This window comes from Anabrus simplex, chromosome 5, assembly GCF_040414725.1.
Source record: "Anabrus simplex isolate iqAnaSimp1 chromosome 5, ASM4041472v1, whole genome shotgun sequence".
Classification (NCBI taxonomy): domain Eukaryota; kingdom Metazoa; phylum Arthropoda; class Insecta; order Orthoptera; family Tettigoniidae; genus Anabrus; species Anabrus simplex.
In genome coordinates, this window is record NC_090269.1 from 133,302,873 (window position 1) to 133,321,518 (window position 18,646).

Here is an 18,646-nt window from a genome sequence, read left to right on the forward strand (position 1 = left end):
TCTCTATGTGAAAGATGCTCAGTCCACATTTTCCGGTGACGATCACACATACACGTCCGTACCGTTCGGAAGTAAGACAGTAGAGATTGTCCGCTTCACCGCTTGGCGTCCTTCCTCGTGGCACAGTGTCTGGGGAATCCCCTGACCTGCTTCCAGTAGCCACACATTTAAATTAAAAGGTTTGCCAGGATTTTCCTAATTATGTAAAATTCTTATTCATTTTTGATAATATCTCCTGGTAGATTTCAGGTAATATCACAGTGCGTTCATATTGGTGTCCCTGCTACTGCACCACTTCTTTCCTCGCGCGCTATCTTATGATTCGCTGGTTCGAACGTTCTGCCAACTTAATTTAGTATATCTCTGTCTACTAAGTGTCACGCTTGTCTCTCTAGAGTGCAAGATACCAATTGCCTCCTTTCTTATACAATATCCGCCGACCTTCACACGGTGCGATAAATTTAGCAAGCTGGATTACAAAATGCATCCTGCTTCCCATACCGACTTTGCCTCATATATTACTTCCATTCTATTTATCAATTATATGCCAATGGCATGAACCAGTTAGGTTCAATAGGTACTGTATATCGAACTGAGATGCGGAAAGAACCTGGCTGGAAATCTACATTCTTAGTTGGAGTGCGAGCTGAAACCTTGACTTTGAAATCGACTGCAATAAAAAGCTGGAAACTCTGGAAATGTGGTTTCGTAGGAGAATTATTATTATTATTAACAAATACATCGTAATTGGGAAATATCTCGGTGGCAATGGTCACTTACAGCAGTGTGATAATAAAGTAAACTTAAGAGATAATTACCCAACAACTACGACAAGCAATTCTATGGAAAGAAAATATCACAAGAAGTACTACTAGTTTAACATTCTAAATCCAGCATCATCATACACAAAGTCACATATATCTTAAACAATTCAGATCCCTTAATACTACAATTTACAGTGGGTTGAGCGTTGAATTAAAATATGACACCATCACATTGAAATTTACACACTAATTACAGAATGCTGGAGTTTATTCTTGAAGCATCTTCCATTTTTGGAAAAGTTTCTAAGACAGCTGCAAGCAGTAGTGGCGATTAGGAGGGGGCTAGCGCCCCCTTCACTTTGTATTCCATTTTAGCTCTCTGAAACAAGGAATTGTGGGAATTATTTAAACAAACAACGTGTAAAAGCCCTGTTGTCTTATCCTTTATTTTCTTTAATTATTAAAAAGATATTAGCGAAAATATGCATAGAATGTCGTTCGTCGCGGATTACAGATCTGTATAGCTCCACAGCAAGTAGCGGAGACTTTGCATGTGCTGTGAGGAAGGGTAGCAGGGGTATATTCTTTTACCAAGGTCGTGGACAGTGAAGTATGATTGACCCACTTGCCGCACGCATTCGTTAGTCTGTCAGTCTCTTTAGTGTCTGTTAGCTTCTTAGTGTGCAGTCAAATATTAAATGATTTTTGATTGTATACCCACGCCGGACTTCTATTTAATTGTCATACATGTGTGAATATTGTTCCTTTGGTGAAAGTTTTATTGTATAGTTCTTCTTCTTCTTCTTCGTTATCTGTTTACACTCCAGGGTCGGCTTTTCCCTCAGACTCGGCGAGGAATCACACCTCCACCGCCTCAAGGGCAGTGTCCTGTAGATTCAGACTCTGGATCGGGGGATACAACTGGGGAGAATGACCAGTACCTCGCCCAGGTGGCCTCACCTGCTATGCTGAACAGGGGCCTTGCGGGGGATGGGAAGATTGGAAGGGACAGGCAAGGACAAGGGAAAGAAGCTGCCGTGGCCTTAAGTTAGGTACCATCCCAGCATTTTCCTGGAGGAGAAGTGGGAAACCACGGAAAATCACTTCCGGGATGGCTGAGGTGGGAATCGAACCCGAGCTTCCGGGAGTTGCAGCTAATCACACTAACCACTACACCAGAGAGGCGGACTTTATTGTATAGTATTGAATCAAAATCTCACAAAACTAATATTACAGCACGTAAGTTGGTGGGCTGTTGACCTTTACCTCTGTGTCGAAATTCGCTCTGAGAGCATAAAACTTACCTTTTCTTGTGGGATTTTCTGCAGTTTTATGTAGATAACCCCCTCCCCACCTATATCCCACAAACCAGGGTAGTGTGTTGTCTGCACATTTTTGCTCCCCTGCTTCTAAGTCCCAATCTCCACTACTGGCTGCAGGTAATGCATTCCAATCATCAAATCCTCATTTTACAAACGAATATCTACATACTATAGCTTTCTGTGATCTGCCTTTTACTTCATGTGGATGATCTGTCCTGTTTATGTAACAGGGGTTTTCTTGTAGACTGTACAACTCACCCCAAGTTGGCTTATTCGTGTAGGCATTATACATGGCACATAACCGTGTTCGTTTCCTTCTAGTACCCAGTGTGTTAAAGTTTCCTGCATAGAGCATGTCTCCAAACAACAGATATAGCAGAGCACAGTCGGAAAGTGAGCTGCTGACAAGCGTACCTGGGGCATGTGTTACGTGCTGAAAGATACGCAATATTGCACCTCATTTTAATTGAAGGACAGCGAGGTGTAGCCAGAAAAAGAACGTCATGTCTCAAGAACATTGAAGACTCGACTGGAATAAGAACCATAGAACAATTCTACGGTGATGCTGAAGATAGAAGGACTTTGTCCATATTAATCGCCAACGTCCGGGAGACTGGACACGACATATAGAGTGTGTCCCGCTCCCAGCGGGGCCGGCAGTGGACATGCAGATGCACGCTTCGAGCGGTGTATTCATAACCTCATGCTGACCAACTGCATAGCCACGAGGCGTTAATTTACTCCAGTTTGTGTATACTTGGAAGCCGTGAAGTGATACGTTTGTTGCAAGAGCACGCGTGGCTGAATTGCAGAAGAGTTAATTAGATTAATTACATTAAATCACCGTTGAAATATCACCGAAATTCACTCTTGAACGAAGATGTTTTATGTATGACACATATGTAACAGCCGGGTCATGTACAGAGGTCTGTAAGCGACACCAGAAGAGATTTTCTGGAGTTCCTGTGTAGAGGAACATTTAGATGACTCTTTCGACCTTGCTGTGTGCAACTTTTATTTGTGGAGGAACCAAAAAAATATAAAGTTTACAGAAATAATTCTCACAACATAGATGAACTTAAAAGCAATATAACAACAGTAATGAGGTCAATTACCCAATATGAACTTATGCGTGAGAATATCCATTTCATTAGAAGATACCAGAAATGTTTGAATGCTGAAAGACGCCAATTTCAACACCGCCCGTAAAAAAGGTTAGTACTCATGATAAAGACTATTGGGTGCATAAATAAGCAACAAATGTACGAGGGCAAGTCGATAAATGTATGCAATCAATTTTATAATGTATTACAAGAAGAGTACACATATTTTATTGATATAATTTTCAGCATAGTCACCCTGGTTTTTAATGAACATGGTCCACCGTTCCACAAGTTTTCTGATACCTCTACAAAAGCTGTTTTTGGTTGCACAGCAAGCCACGTATGCACCGCGTCCTTCACCTGTTCATCGGAGACGGATCGATGGCGTCTTAGAGCATTTATGAGTGGACAAAACAGATGGTTATCCGACGAGGCGAGATCGGTACTGTATGCAGGATGCTCCAACACCTCGAAACGCAGCATCTGAAGAGTGTGAGAGGTGTGGGCGGCGGTATGTGGACGCGCATTGTCATGCAACAAAAGAACTCCTTCCGACAATCGACCTCTGCGTTTGTTACGAACTGCAAGTTTCACATTGTTTACCAGCATATCACTGTAACGTTCACTGTTTTCTGTTTCCCCTTTTTCCTGGTAATGCTCCCTTAAGATTCCCGAAACACAGTGAGCATCACTTTTCCTGTACTTCATCTTAAAATAACAATCACCATCACCACCTGCAGAAGTTTGGCTCTTGAATTTATTTTTTACTGAGGATCCGGGATGCTTCCATTCTATGCTCTGATGTTTGCTCTCTGGTTCGAAGTGGTAAACCCATGGTTCATCTCCGGTGATGATCCGTTTCAGAAACATTTCACCTTCGTTTGCATGACTCTCCAGTAGGTGCTGACAGATTCTCACACGATTGCGCTTCTGCTCTTCATTGAGTTGTTTTGGAACCAGACTTTGTGGAAGTTAATCCTGTTAAGCATGATTTCATCTGCAGAACCATGCCTAATGTGCATGTGGTTTGTTACGTCATCAGTCACTCGTCTGTTATTCAGGATCATATCACACACTTGGTCAATATTGTCATCAGTTACGGCTGCAGATGGACGCCCGGATCTTTCCTCATCCTTCACGCTCGTGCGACCCCTTTTGAACTGTTCAGTCCACTGGTAAACACTTCGCTGTGGCAAAACATTGTCCGCGTATTGTACAAAAAGTCTTCAATGAATTTTCGCTCCTGGTGCACCCTCAAAAAACAGATAACGGAATGCTGTTCTTCCTTGGTGCAAACAGACAGTGGCGCGGCCAACAGCGCAAGCTGTACTGGTCTGATAACGCTGAAACCTACTACAGACGTAGACAATGGTGCCATCTAGCGCCTGGTGAGCACACAACGCCATAGAGCCAACCGAAAGACAATTAGAGTAAAATTGCAATTACTTATTGACTTGCCTACATATTAATATCGGTAATAGAATACGCAGGAGTTAACGAATATACCGCTCGGAAGAAGGATAAGTTACTTTCCTGGGTTCCTCACTGCCACACCAATGTGATTCTCAAAGAAATAAACATATGATGCTTACTTTTCAGCCATATTTTCTTAACCTACAGAAAATAAGTGCATTCTATATGGAATACATTAATACACACTCTCACACTACAGCCTCACGCATCATCAACGTAGTGTACATGTTTGACTACTCGCCTCTCATGAACAGGGTTGCGGGATCTTATCTCAACGCAATCAGTTGAATATTAAGTGAGCTTGAATTTGACGATCCTGTTCAAATATGAAAAGACTTTTAATCAGCGAAACAAACCACAAATGGGCCTTGGCCTACCAAACGACCGCTGTTATGCCGGTGACCTGCAGATCATGAGGTGACGCGACCAGCGTGGCGAAACCATTCTGCCGTTATTCTACGTTTAATGCGTAAAATGAGAAAATTCTCTCCTCCTCCTCCCTAGGTCACGGAGCAACTTCTACATCTCACTAGTTCTGAGTCTCGAAAAAACTAGTGTATGGCTCTTTCTTAAGTACCGTGAGTGTCCGAGGACACGTTCGGCTCGCCAGGTGCAGGTCTTTTGATTTGACACCCGTAGGCGACCTGCGCTTCGTGATGGGGATGAAATTATGATGAAGACTACACATACACCCAGCCCCCCTGCCAGCGGAATTAACCAATGATGGTTAAAATTCCTGACTCTGCCGGGAATCGAACCCAGGTCCCCTGTGACCAAAGGCCAGCACGCTAACCATTTAGCCACGGAGCCGGTCTGAGTCTCGAAAAACAGTGTTATATCGGATAATTCCCCTAATTTACCAGTGTTGTGTGAATTAGTTTCTAGTAACATTTTTATCAGGCAGCTACTGTATTTTGCATTGTGTTGTTCACAGGACGGAATGAAGCGGACGGCTGTGAGATGGCTGCTAAGGTCCACGCATGCGGAACTCAGAACTAAGTTCAAAGACCGTAATCAGAATGATGGCCTACAACTTCTTTAACTCAAGTGTTTGCCTACCACTGTATCATTTCTGTCATAAATAAAATATCTACATAATTTGGCCTTAAACTGGTATTTTGTAGACAATTAATATCATAACCATTAAGATTAAGAACCTAACAGTTCTAGGATTAATTCAATTTTAATCTTCAGTGATCCATTTACATGCATAAAGGTTTTTCGTGACCTCTTTCAACCTACGTTGATCAGCGATATTCCTCGAAAATGCTACAAAGACAAATTTGGAAAATGGTTTTATTTTCATGTACCTGGATAAATCACGGTTTTGGATATTGAACAATTCAGAGGAGTTTTTCTCGAAAAGTTTTCTGTATCCTATTCTGTTGCTTTTTTATTCTGCCAGGATGAAATTTGTGTTGTTAAAAGGACGAAAAATGTATAAATGTGTCAAACTATTGTATTAGTCGCAGGGCTGAATGCCATAAAAGTAAACTACTAAATGCATCTATTGATTTATTAATATTCCCTTTTCTTTACCTACATCATTTATTCTTTTCTAAAAAAGTTCTCCACACTTCATTACGAGTATTACTGAAGAACTATGTTATAACTGGTCTTCTTATATTCAATATGGGTTCGCTCCTAGTTCAGATCTTTGGTGGTAGTGCCGTTTAGTCCCGACAAGTTGGTCTGTCCATTAACTTGAATGTAACAGAACATCTGTCAAACGTTAGCTTTCACTGGATTACAAAGGATTAATAATAATCTATCCATATATTAAAAACCTTTGCTAAAAGCAGCTTTATACAGCCATTCTTACTGGCCCGATTTGCTTCAGCCTTTTTTCTTTTATTCTCTCCAAAATTACCTGCCGGTGAGTTATCCGACAATGATAGGTCTCTACGTTGAGTCAGCTGTGAGTAATCCTAAAATCAAATCACTAAATAAGCGCTACAATAATTGCATCGAAGGCTTACCCCGTCCCGCAAAACATTCCGTACTTAGCGGGTTGCTAAGCGACTAACACTTTCATTAACATTCTGATACATGTCATTTTCATCTTAAGCAATGTTATTGCATGCAGCCATGATTCATATTACCTGTAAAGCAAGAGAGTACTGTCTTCCTCTGATCACTGAAGAATACTATTCTCTGCTAGATACACTTTCATTCTGCGACCTTCCCCAGCTTCTAAATATACGCAAACAAATTTTCTTTATTTATTTATTTATTTATTTATTTATTTATTTATTTTTATTTATTTATTGTCTTGGTTTATATGACGGGACTCAGGCTATGAAGCCTGTGAAACTAATAACTTAGCTGTGATGTAATCCTACATATATTATGAATAATTATTATTTATTAACCAAGTTTGACAGAGGTTCTTAAAGCGGAGGTGGTTTGACACGCTTCTAATTTCAGCAGGTAGTGGATACCAAATTCGACTGGCGGCAACTACAAATGATCTACAGTAGCCAGTGGAGCGTTGAAGGGGAATTCTTAGTACTGAGGTGGATGATGATCTGGTAGGAATACCAGAAGGTGATGCTAGATAATGGGACTGTGTGGCAAGGTATTCAGGAAAGTTAAGGTTCAGTATACGAAGTAACAGAGAAACAATGTGTATCGACTTCCTTAAATGCATTGTGATTGTTATTGCTCTTTACTAAGTAGTTATGCTTCTCGCTGAACGTAATAAATGTTAGCACTCTCAATGGGGTTAAATTGCTTAACTGTGGCTCAGCGATAGTCTTCATTTGGCTTGTATTATCTATAATGTGGCTTAAGCCTCAACATTATTTCCTATTATCATTAAAATGTTTTTCATGATATATGTTCTCTAATCGTTATCGAAACACAGGCTTCCTCATCGGTATCGTAACATCGAGGCCCAAGTTGGCGCGCCACTTCTTACTGGGGAACACCTTTTGAAAATTATCCTCATCGAGTGACTCAAGTCCCACGTTGGAGCGACACTGATTACTGAACCCTTGAACTTACAGTTCCATCGTTTGTTGTCTGCCTCAGCAGTTTCAGTAGAGCAATATCGAACTCTTATATCTTGCGGTCGTAGCAGGTTTTTTCTGTCACTACCTTGACCAAACGATAGGATTCAGAGGAGAGCCTAATTACCTTAAATGAGGAGCAGAAATGTGCTTACTAAAATATTTATTCAAATGAAATCACGATGAAAACATATATTAAATTAGTCAGAAAATCATTTAATAATTTTTAACATATGATTCAAACAATGAAAATGTGTTATAAAATAGAAAAACGAAAGTTCATCGAATTTGAACACGCTCGGCTAAGCAGTAATCGGTCTCCATTAGCTACGTTTCCACGTGCGACAACCCCCACATTCATATCATTACTGATGCAACGCTATTATGGGAGCACCTTCTGGCTAGTAAGAATTATGTCGAAACATGGCCTGAATAATACCTGCTAACAGTCTTCACATCCGTATTCGCCACTGCAGACACTAACATCGTTCAGGTCGATTAACAAAAATGACTAACTTATGACTTGACTATATACAGACGAGGCCCTAATCCTGTCGTTGAGCCTGCGTAGTGTCTACACATCCTTAAATTATATAATACACGCAGCATCCTAAACCTATCGTTGAGCCTACGTTATGGTATCTACAGGTCATTTACACTGTGAGGCGAAATCGAAACTTCAAATACAACCCCGGATATTTCAATCTAATCCTCGTTGAAACTGTAATACAATGAAATGAAATTCGCCCCAGAATGAACTCGAACCTGGAAATATAACTACGTCCATTTCTTAAAATAAAGCGTGAAATCGAAATAAAACCACATGTCCCAATAGTTCTATTCCTCATTAAAATCTCAACATATGCAGTGAGTTTTGCTCAATAAAAACAAATTCAACTCTCGTTTGATTTTACACAATATGACGGAAAACAGTAATCACTACCATCACGAGATCCACAGCATAACTCAAGTGTGAGGCTCCAAATGGCCTTTCATCTCAACGTTCCAAGCATGTATTGCCGTGAACTGTCCAGTGAAGTAAATTACCGACAATCTACTCAAGCTAAACTATCATTCTAATCAACAACCCTTTTTCACACCCCCTCAATGTTTCTAGTCAGCGATAATTTCGTCTCGTAAAAATACAGAATAGAATTCAATTTACAATACCCAAGTATTACCTTGACCGTGTGTCAGAATGTACTTTATTCGTGAGGTCGAGTATCACAAAAATGCACTTTGCTGGTACTAAATAGAATCGTCCCTTGGACTTAATTTCCAAAACCTACGGTCTCATATAAATTAGTTATCATGGGAGAACATCGACTTGTAGTTAAAATAGGCGTTACAACGCGCTCACTTGGTTTTTGACCACTATTAAATTAGTCAACTTCTCTGGACTGCTTACAGGACATCCTCATCTTACACAGCCAGTCTCAGAAATATTACCTCTTGACATACACCCTGTCACCAAAATTCCTCTCCGTAGAAAAACAGGGCCTCTTATCCTCAGCCTCATATTCATTATACATCACTCGTAAAATAGAGGCTTACTCTGCATTTAATATCTTCCTAACTATTCTCACAATATTTCATTTCCACTACAATCCATTTCTTCCTGTTCGAAACTCTTTCAAATACACGTAATCCCATGACCAACAACTTTATAAGGATCTCACAATTAACTTCTTTACGTTTTTCTGACCTTAAGAGCAAAATAGCATGCCGTGAGTTTCTATATCACAAATACACGGTGTCACAAAATTTAATTTTTCCAAAAATAAGTCCTAAATGTATCAGACTTCACTGGATTTTGGTATAAATCGCAAATCTCACTTGACATTACTGCTGAGCCCATAATTTATCATCTGAAATCTATCCTGACGTAAATATTATTTTTATTATCATTATTATTATTTTTATTCATTTGATATTTTATTTTATCACGCTCACAACGACTATTTATCGTTATCATCATCGTAACTGTTACCGGCCTGAACATATTCTATTAACTTTTCAATACAATATTTAAAACTTCACATTTTCCAGAATAATTTTAAACGCATTTTTAAACCTCTCGCATTGACATGAATAATAGACACTTCGCCTCAACATTGCAATACACTTAATTGTTGCACACGCCACATATTAATTTGATGGGACAAGCATTTACATTTCTAACTACAAAACATGATATTTAACTTAGACAGCCTTGTAACTGCGTCGCAGATACGGGGCTAGCTTGACCCCATTTTGGGCTAGCTCGTCTCAGCAATTAACCAATCATGGTTGAAGAGAACGTTTTTCTCTTGTTATATGACTTATGATTCTACACATTCATTGAGCTAACACACGTAAATAACTAATTATTCTAGATGCACACAATATGTATAACTGCCCCGTCCTTCGTCCAGCACTCAACTATCGTCTGTGAAAGCTTCACCTCCCCTTTACGCCAGGTGTTTACGAGATATGAAACCGTGAAACCCGAAGCTTATCTGCCGGTCTACGGTTCCCTTTACTGACTACAAAGACACACAATCATTCACGAAAGCTACCTATGAATTCGCTGTTTCCATTTGAGAAGTTTAGGAATTCTATGCCAATTCCATTAAAAAATTTTTGCCACAATACCACTTGGTAAAAATATTTTAACTCGAGCCAAGTAACTCAATAAATATCACAAATTTATTGAAGGAATACTTGAGAGCCTCCACTTGATGCTAAACGACGTAGGTTAGCCCTTGAGAACTATGATAAAGTGAATGTCGCTACTGTCCAGAGGTGGGGATATTTATAGCTTTTCTAGTGACGCTATACTTGTCATGATATATTATGGTGTAATCATACAATCCGATAACCACTGTACCGATTTCTTTGAGACTCGCCCGAAAATTTCCACCTAAATTCCAAGTCATGATGGTGTTGCTTACTGATTTGTCCTGTTCCTTTAACGGGCGTAATTAATTAATTTAGTGCAGGTGATTTTGCGCGCATTTTGATTGCGTGATCTTGGCACGTGTTTTTAATCTGCCAGTATGGGTGCCAAATTTTCTCCAGGCCTAATTAAATACATTTTCACCTTGTGATTTTACATTTATTAAATATTTCTTAAAATTCCTAATTATTGATTTCTTGGTTAATGATACTGCCGAAATATCACGCTATGAAGGTTTATTATGTGGAAGTTAATTATTTATCACCCGAGGTCAGCCGAAGTGTTCCGACCCCGTTCGAATGGGTGGCTCGCTTGCCACGGTGAGTTCTAATGCAACGGAATGTGAGATAAGCTTCCAATGAAGAATTACGGTTGCATCGTAGTTGCACCTTTTAGTTGCAATTTTCTACTTGCAATATTTAGCAGAGTAGAATTATGGGTTCAATACATTAGATAAGCAGTTTTCTTACATTTTGTGGTGTAAATCACTGAGTTTCTTAAGGGAATGTAAGGAATAAAACACTCGTTGACATATACCTATTACATGATCGATACAACTAAGGCTTTTGTCCATTATCATCCCTATGGTTTAACTGCGTCTTTGAATAGTAAATGAGTGTCTCTTAATGTCACTGAGTGGGTATGAACGTCTGTGAGGCATGCGTGGGTTTTTGGGTAGCGTGTGCATGGTCATCGGTCCACTTACATATTCTTTCTAGGTCGTTTTTCATACTATTTATTGTAGTCGGTAAGTCACTGTGATGTGCATGTGTATATATTTGTAAGTCATCTGCTTACACAGGAAACTATAATAATAATAACAATGCTATTTGCTTTACGTCTCACTAACTACTTTTAGGGTTTCCGGAGACGCCGATTTGTCGGGAGTTCTCTTATGTGCCAGTAAATCTACGTATTTGAGCTCCTTCAAATACTACCGGACTGAGCCAGGATCGAACCTGCCATGTTGGGGTCAGAAGGCCAGCGCCTCAACCGTCTGAACCACTCAGCCCGGCGCACACATGATACTGACAAAGTTTAATTACTTGTATTAGTCCTGAAATGATGATCGAAAATAGGAGTGGCGCTAGCACTGACCCCTGGTGTATTCCAATCTCTATAGATTGCCATTCACCTGTTGATACACACTACCGGCGATCAGAGAGATAGGCATACATTCAGGATAGTGTGCTTTGTGAGAAGTTAAGAGCGCGTAATTTTGCCATCAATATGTCTGTGTCAACGCAGTTGAAGGCATGTCGTTCCTAATAACTTACATGCAGGTAATAGAAAACAGTCTACGTACGTACAGACGGGAAGGTATCAAGTCCCACTAGCCTTCTGTATGACCATTAATAAAGCGCAGGAAGAAACTCTTGAAAATGCGGGTATCAACTTACCCGAGCCAGTATTCTGTCACGGTCAACTGTATGTTGCACTATCTCGGGCAAGATCGTACGAAAACGTAGATCCAGATACGGCCAGAACGGTCGAAACACAGTGAATACTGTGTGGAAAGAACTGTTATAACTACATTACGAATGAATCAGTTATTATGTATCGGTATTAAATGTTCTTAAAACTATTGGAAAGGGGAGGCAAAACAATATGACTACGACAGGCATATCAAGAGGGGTTATCTGACCTGTTTATAAAGATTGATGCGGAGCAGCACGCACGTCCACTATTAATAAGAATAAGAATAAGAATAAGAATAAGAATAAGAATAAGAATATAAGAATAAGAATAAGAATAAGAATATAAGAATAAGAATAAGAATAATAATATAAGAATAAGAATAAGAATATAAGAATAAGAATAAGAATAAGAATAAGAATAAGAATAAGAATAAGAATAAGAATAAGAATAAGAATAAGAATAAGAATAAGAATAAGAATATTCGGATTCCTGGCTAAATGGTCTGCGTAGTGCCATTATTCAGAGTCTCATGTTTACCACTGCTTGTTCGGAGGCACCGGGTTCGATTCCCATTCATGTAGGGGACTGTATATGCGTATAGATAATTCCTCTAGCTTAAGGCCCGGTAGTATGGGTAATTATGATCCTGTTTACAATTTAGGAACTGTGTTTTGATTTTGGTTCCCTTTTGAGACAGTAACTGAACTTATTGTCGTGCATTACAACTGATAGGCCCACCGACGGGCAACACTGTATGAACAGTTTGAAGTGGGGTCACCCGATGGGTTACTTAGTGTAATTAACGTACTATGTCAAATGAAATTTGTTGCACGTTAGAGGCTAGATTCGTGTTTTTCTGAGCTTAGACCCCTATGAAGTGTACCTGCTCAGGGCAAATTTTGCTCTTTCACAATATTTTCATCTGTCAGGAGCAATTATGTTCTTTCAAATGTAATTTAGCGAGAGGTTAATTTGTACCTGATTTAGGACTTCTAAGTCCAAAACGCTGTGAGAGTTGACGATCTGGTTCCAAACCTTCTCAATTGTTCTTTGTTAATCTATTGAATTTTCTATCTATCAATTTTAAGAAAAGAAAGAATAAAATATCCAAATTTGTTATACTAAAAGTTGCTCTGAGTAATTCCCTCTCCAGCCATTCAACCCAGGCATTAGCTGTCTGATCTTGCGGCAGGTTTATTGGTTGTTCTATCGACCGAGGATAGATGAGATGTCCTCCATGTGATGAGAAGCGGCGGTTTCGGCATCATAACATCTTTATAAACAAGGTATGGCAGTAAAATTTATTAAGTGAAACTACTGCGTGTGAAGCTGGGGAAGATTTCTACCTTCCCCTTAGAAAGCAATTGCTATATCGCCGGATCTTTCTTCGAATAATATGTAGCGTTTTCTCAATTTCTGAAGTGAAAGTATCTTTCAGTCATCGATCCTTCATATTTTCATTTCCTCATGGGAAATAGTTGAAATGTGAGGAAGCACGAGTGGTTATCCTCGTTAACCTTCCTCTAAAATAATGCGGGGTGACGAAGAATTCTAACCTTCTAAATTTCTAATTATCTTCCGGGTTTAAATTTGTTTTATTCTTACATTTACCCCGTTAACATGATATTAGCCTCTGTGTCATAGGGCCTAACGCCCATTTAGCTCTCCTGTTTTAAAACCAATTCGGATTGCTTGTATTTACGCCTCCATTTCATTGTTTACTTTCGGAATTGTAACGTAACCTTTTTCCTCTTTCTATGGTCAAGCAGTGTGGGCCTTACGCCTCTGAAAATGTACAATCCTCTCGAGGGTAGTATACTTACCCAGATATTTAGAGGTAATCATACAGTAATGTACCTACTACTTTAACTGGGATTCCAACCGATGTGATCAGTATGAAATTTCATAACCCACAAAGGGCAATTTGTACTCTAATGTAAAGTGGACTCCAGGGGTTCGGTAACCTGCAGTATATAAAACCAACTAGGTGTATGCATAAGTTTTTGCAGGATTTTGTGATAAAGAAAACACGTACTTTTCAAGGGAAATTGATTTTTTGTTTAATCAAAATATTGGTCATCCCCTTCTACACACTTCACCCATCCTTCAGGTACGTCATGAATACCATGCCAGAAAAACCGCTTGTATTTTGCGTCAAACCATTCGCTGAGCCATTTTCCAACTTCCTAAAATTGCCGAGTGCTGCTCTGTGATCGCGAGTGCCGTTGATGCGAAGGGATGATAGTCAGTTGGTGCCAGATCAGGGCAGTACGGTGCGTGTGGAAGGAAGTTCAGTCCAAGAGATTTCAAGGCCCTTTCCCTGGTTTTACAGTGGGAGACGGCGCACTGTCGTGTAACAAAATTACTTTTGTGACTTACCGACAATCGAACACAAAGACGACGAAATAACTGAAGGCACAACAACGCAAACACAAGGTTTCGATTGTCAGTACGAGAGACTGGAGGCCATCCTTAGAACGAGCTGGAATTCTTCCCAAATATTTTGTGTCCACAATCAAGACTATTAATAAGATGTCCGCAATCCGGACTATCATTGAGGTGTCCGCAATCCAGATTATTAATGAGGTGTCTGCAATCCAGACTAATGAGGAGGTGTCCGCAAATCCGAACTATTAATGAGGTATCCGCAATCAAGACTATTAATGAGGTGTCCGCAGTCAGGACTATTAATGAGGTGTCCCCAATCCAGACAATTAATGAGGTGTCCGCAATCCAGAATATTAATGAGGTGTCCGCAAGGCAGGCTATTAAAGAGATGTCCGCAATCCAGACTATTACTGAGGTGTCCGCAACCCGAACAATTAATTAGGTGTCCGCAGTCCAGACTATTAATGAGGTGTCTGCAATCCAGACTATTGATGAGGTGTCCGCAATGCCGGCTAATAAAGAGATGTCCGCAATCCAGACTATTAATAAGATGTCCGCAATCCGGACTATTATTGAGGTGTCCGCAATCCAGAATTTTAATGAGGTGTCCGCAATCCAGAATATTAATGAGGTGTCCGCAATTAAGACTATTAATGAGGTGTCTGCTATCCAGAATATTAATGAGGTGTCCGCAATCCAGAATATAAATGAGGTGTCTGCAATCCAGACTATTCACGAGGTGTCAGCAATGCAGGCTATTAAAGAGATGTCCGCAATCCGGACTATTCATGAGGTGTCTGCAATCCAGACTATTAATGAGGTGTCCGCAATCCAGAATGTTAATGAGGTTTCCGTAATCCACAATATTAATGAGGTGTCCGCAATGCAGGTTATTAAAGAGATGTCCGCAATCCAGACTATTAATAAGATGTCCGCAATCCGGACTATTATTGAGGTGTCCGCAATCCAGACTATTAATGAGGTGTCTGCAATCCAGACTATTGATGAGGTGTCTGCATTCCGAACTATTAATGAGGTATCCGCAATCAAGGCTATTAATGAGGTGTCCGCAGTCAGGACTATTAATGAGGTGTCTGCAATCCAAACTATTAATCAGATGTCCGCAAACGGGACTTAATGAGGTGTCTGCAATCAGGACTATTAATGAGGTGTCCGCAGTCAGGACTATTAATGAGATGTCCGCAATCCAGATTATCAATATGATGTCGGAAATCCAGACTATTAATGAGGTGTCCCCAATCCAGACAATTAATGAGGTGTCCGCAATCCAGAATATTAATGAGGTGTCCGCAATTCATACTATTAATGATGTGTCCGCAATCCAGACTATTAATGAGGTGTCCGCAATTCAGACTATTAATGATGTGTCCGCAATTCAGAATATTAATAAGGTGCCCGCAATTCAGACTATTAAAGAGATGTCCGCAATCCAGACTATTAATGATGTGTCCGCAATTCAGGCTATTAAAGAGATGTCTGCAATCCAGACTATTAATGAGGTGTCCGCAATCCAGATCATTAATGAGGTGTCCGCAATCCAGACTATTAATGAGGTGTCCGCAATCCAGACTATTATGAGGTGTCCGCAGTCCAGACTATTATTGAGGTGTCCGCAATTCAGACTATTAATGAGGGGTCCTCAATGCAGGCTATTAAAGAGATGTCCGCAATCCGGACTATTAATGAGGTGTCCGCAATCCAGACTATTAATGATGTGTCCGCAATCCAGACTATTAATGAGGTGTCCGCAATCCAGACTATTAATGAGGTGTCCGCAATTCAGGCTATTAATGAGATGTCTGCAATCCAGACTATTATGAGGTGTCCGCAGTCCAGACTATTATTGAGGTGTCCGCAATTCAGACTATTAATGAGGTGTCCTCAATGCAGGCTATTAAAGAGATGTCCGCAGTCCGGACTATTAATGAGGTGTCCGCAATCCAGACTATTAATGAGGTGTCCGCAATTCAGACTATTAATGAGGTGTCCGCAATGCAGGTTATCAAAGAGATGTCCGCATTCCAGACTTTTAATGAGGTGTCCGCAATCCAGACTATAAATTAGATGTCGGCAATCCAGACTATTAATGAGTTGTCCACCAACAAGACTATTAATGAGGTGTCCTCAATCCAGACTATTAATGAGGTGTCCGCAATCCAGACTATTAATGAGGTGTCCGTATTCCAGACTATTAATGAGGTTTCCGTAATCCACAATATCAATGAGGTGTCCGCAATGCAGGTTATTAAAGAGATGTCCGCAATCCAGACTATTAATAAGATGTCCGCAATCCGGACTATTATTGAGGTGTCCGCAATCCAGACTATTAATGAAGTGTCCTAAATCCGGACTATTAGTGAGGTGTCCGCTTTCCAGACTAATAATATGATGTCGGAAATCCAGACTATTAATGAGGTGTCCGCAGTCCAGATTATTAATGTGGTGTGCACATACCAGACTATTAATGAGGTGTCCGCAATCCAGATTATTAATGAGGTGTCCACAAACCAGACTATTAATCAAGTGTCCTAAATCCAGACTATTAATGAGGTGTCTACAAACGAGACTATTAATGAAGTGTCCTAAATCCAGACTATTAATGAAGTGTCAGCAATCCAGACTATTAATGAAGTGTCCGAAATCCAGACTATTAATTAGGTGTCCGCTATCCAGACTATTAATATGATGTCGGAAATCCAGACTATTAATGAGGTGTCCGCAATCCAGATTATTAATAAGGTGTCCACATACCAGACTATTAATGAGGTGTCCGCAATTCAGATTATTAATGAGGTGTCCACAAACCAGACTATTAATGAAGTGTCCTAAATCCAGACTATTAATGAGGTGTCCGCAATCCAGATTATTAATAAGGTGTCCACAAACCAGACTATTAATGAAATGTCCTAAATCCAGACTATTAATGAAGTGTCCTAAATCCGGACTATTAATGAGGTGTCCGCTATCCAGACTATTAGTATGATGTCGGAAATCCAGACTATTAATGAGGTGTCCACAATCCAGGTTATTAATAAGGTGTCCACATACCAGACTATTAATGAGGTGTCCGCAATCCAGATTATTAATGAGGTGTCCACAAACCAGACCATTAATGAAGTGTCCTAAATCCAGACTATTAATGAGGTGTCCGCAGTCCAGACTATTAATATGATGTCGTAAATCCAGACTATTAATGAGGTGTCCGCAATCCAGATCATTAATGAGGTGTCCGCAATCCAGACTATTAATGAGGTGTCCGCAATCCAGATCATTAATGAGGTGTCCGCAACCCATACCATTAATGAGATGTACGCAATACGGACTATTTTGAGATGTACGGCTGTTAATGAGCTGTCCGTACTTCGGGCTATTAATGAGGTGTCCGCAATCCAGACTATTAATATGATGTCGGAAATCCAGACTATTAATGAGGTGTCCGCAATCCAGATTATTAATGTGGTGTCCACATACCAGACTATTAATGAGGTGTCCGCAATCCAGATTATTAATGAGGTGTCCACAAACCAGACTATTAATCAAGTGTCCTAAATCCAGACTATTAATGAGGTGTCTACAAACGAGACTATTAATGAAGTGTCCTAAATCCAGACTATTAATGAAGTGTCAGCAATCCAGACTATTAATGAGGTGTCCGCAATCCAGACTATTAATGAAGTGTCAGCAATCCAGACTATTAATGAGGTGTCCGCAATCCAGACTATTAATGAAGTGTCCGAAATCCAGACTATTAATGAGGTGTCCGCAGTACAGACTATTAATGAGGTGTCCGCAATCCAGACTATTAATATGATGTCGGAAATCCAGACTGTTAATGAGGTGTCCGCAATCCAGATCATTAATGAGGTGTCCGCAATCCAGACTATTAATGAGGTTGCGCAATCCAGATAATTAATGTGGTGTCCGCAATCCATACCATTAATATGATGTACGCAATACGGACTATTTTGAGATGTACGGCTGTTAGTGAGGTGTCCGTACTTCGGGCTATTAATGAGGTGTCCGCAGTACAGACTATTAATGAGGTGTCCGCAGTCCAGACTATTAATATGATGTCGGAAATCCAGACTGTTAATGAGGTGTCCGCAATCCAGATCATTAATGAGGTGTCCGCAATCCAGATAATTAATGTGGTGTCCGCAATCCATACCATTAATATGATGTACGCAATACGGACTATTTTGAGATG

The 18,646-nt window shown here is 40.1% G+C and overlaps 1 protein-coding gene across 1 annotated transcript in view; it reads left to right on the forward strand.

The window, feature by feature from the left end:
* Positions 1 to 6,168, forward strand: part of LOC136874685 (general odorant-binding protein 19d) — a 38,710-nt gene extending 32,542 nt beyond the window's left edge. Inside the window, exon 5 of the mRNA XM_067148324.2 lies at positions 5,597 to 6,168. Coding sequence (XP_067004425.2) covers positions 5,597 to 5,661 — 65 coding nt within the window. The 3' untranslated portion in view covers positions 5,662 to 6,168. The remainder of the gene's footprint in view (positions 1 to 5,596) is intronic.
* Positions 6,169 to 18,646: the final 12,478 nt, after the last annotated feature.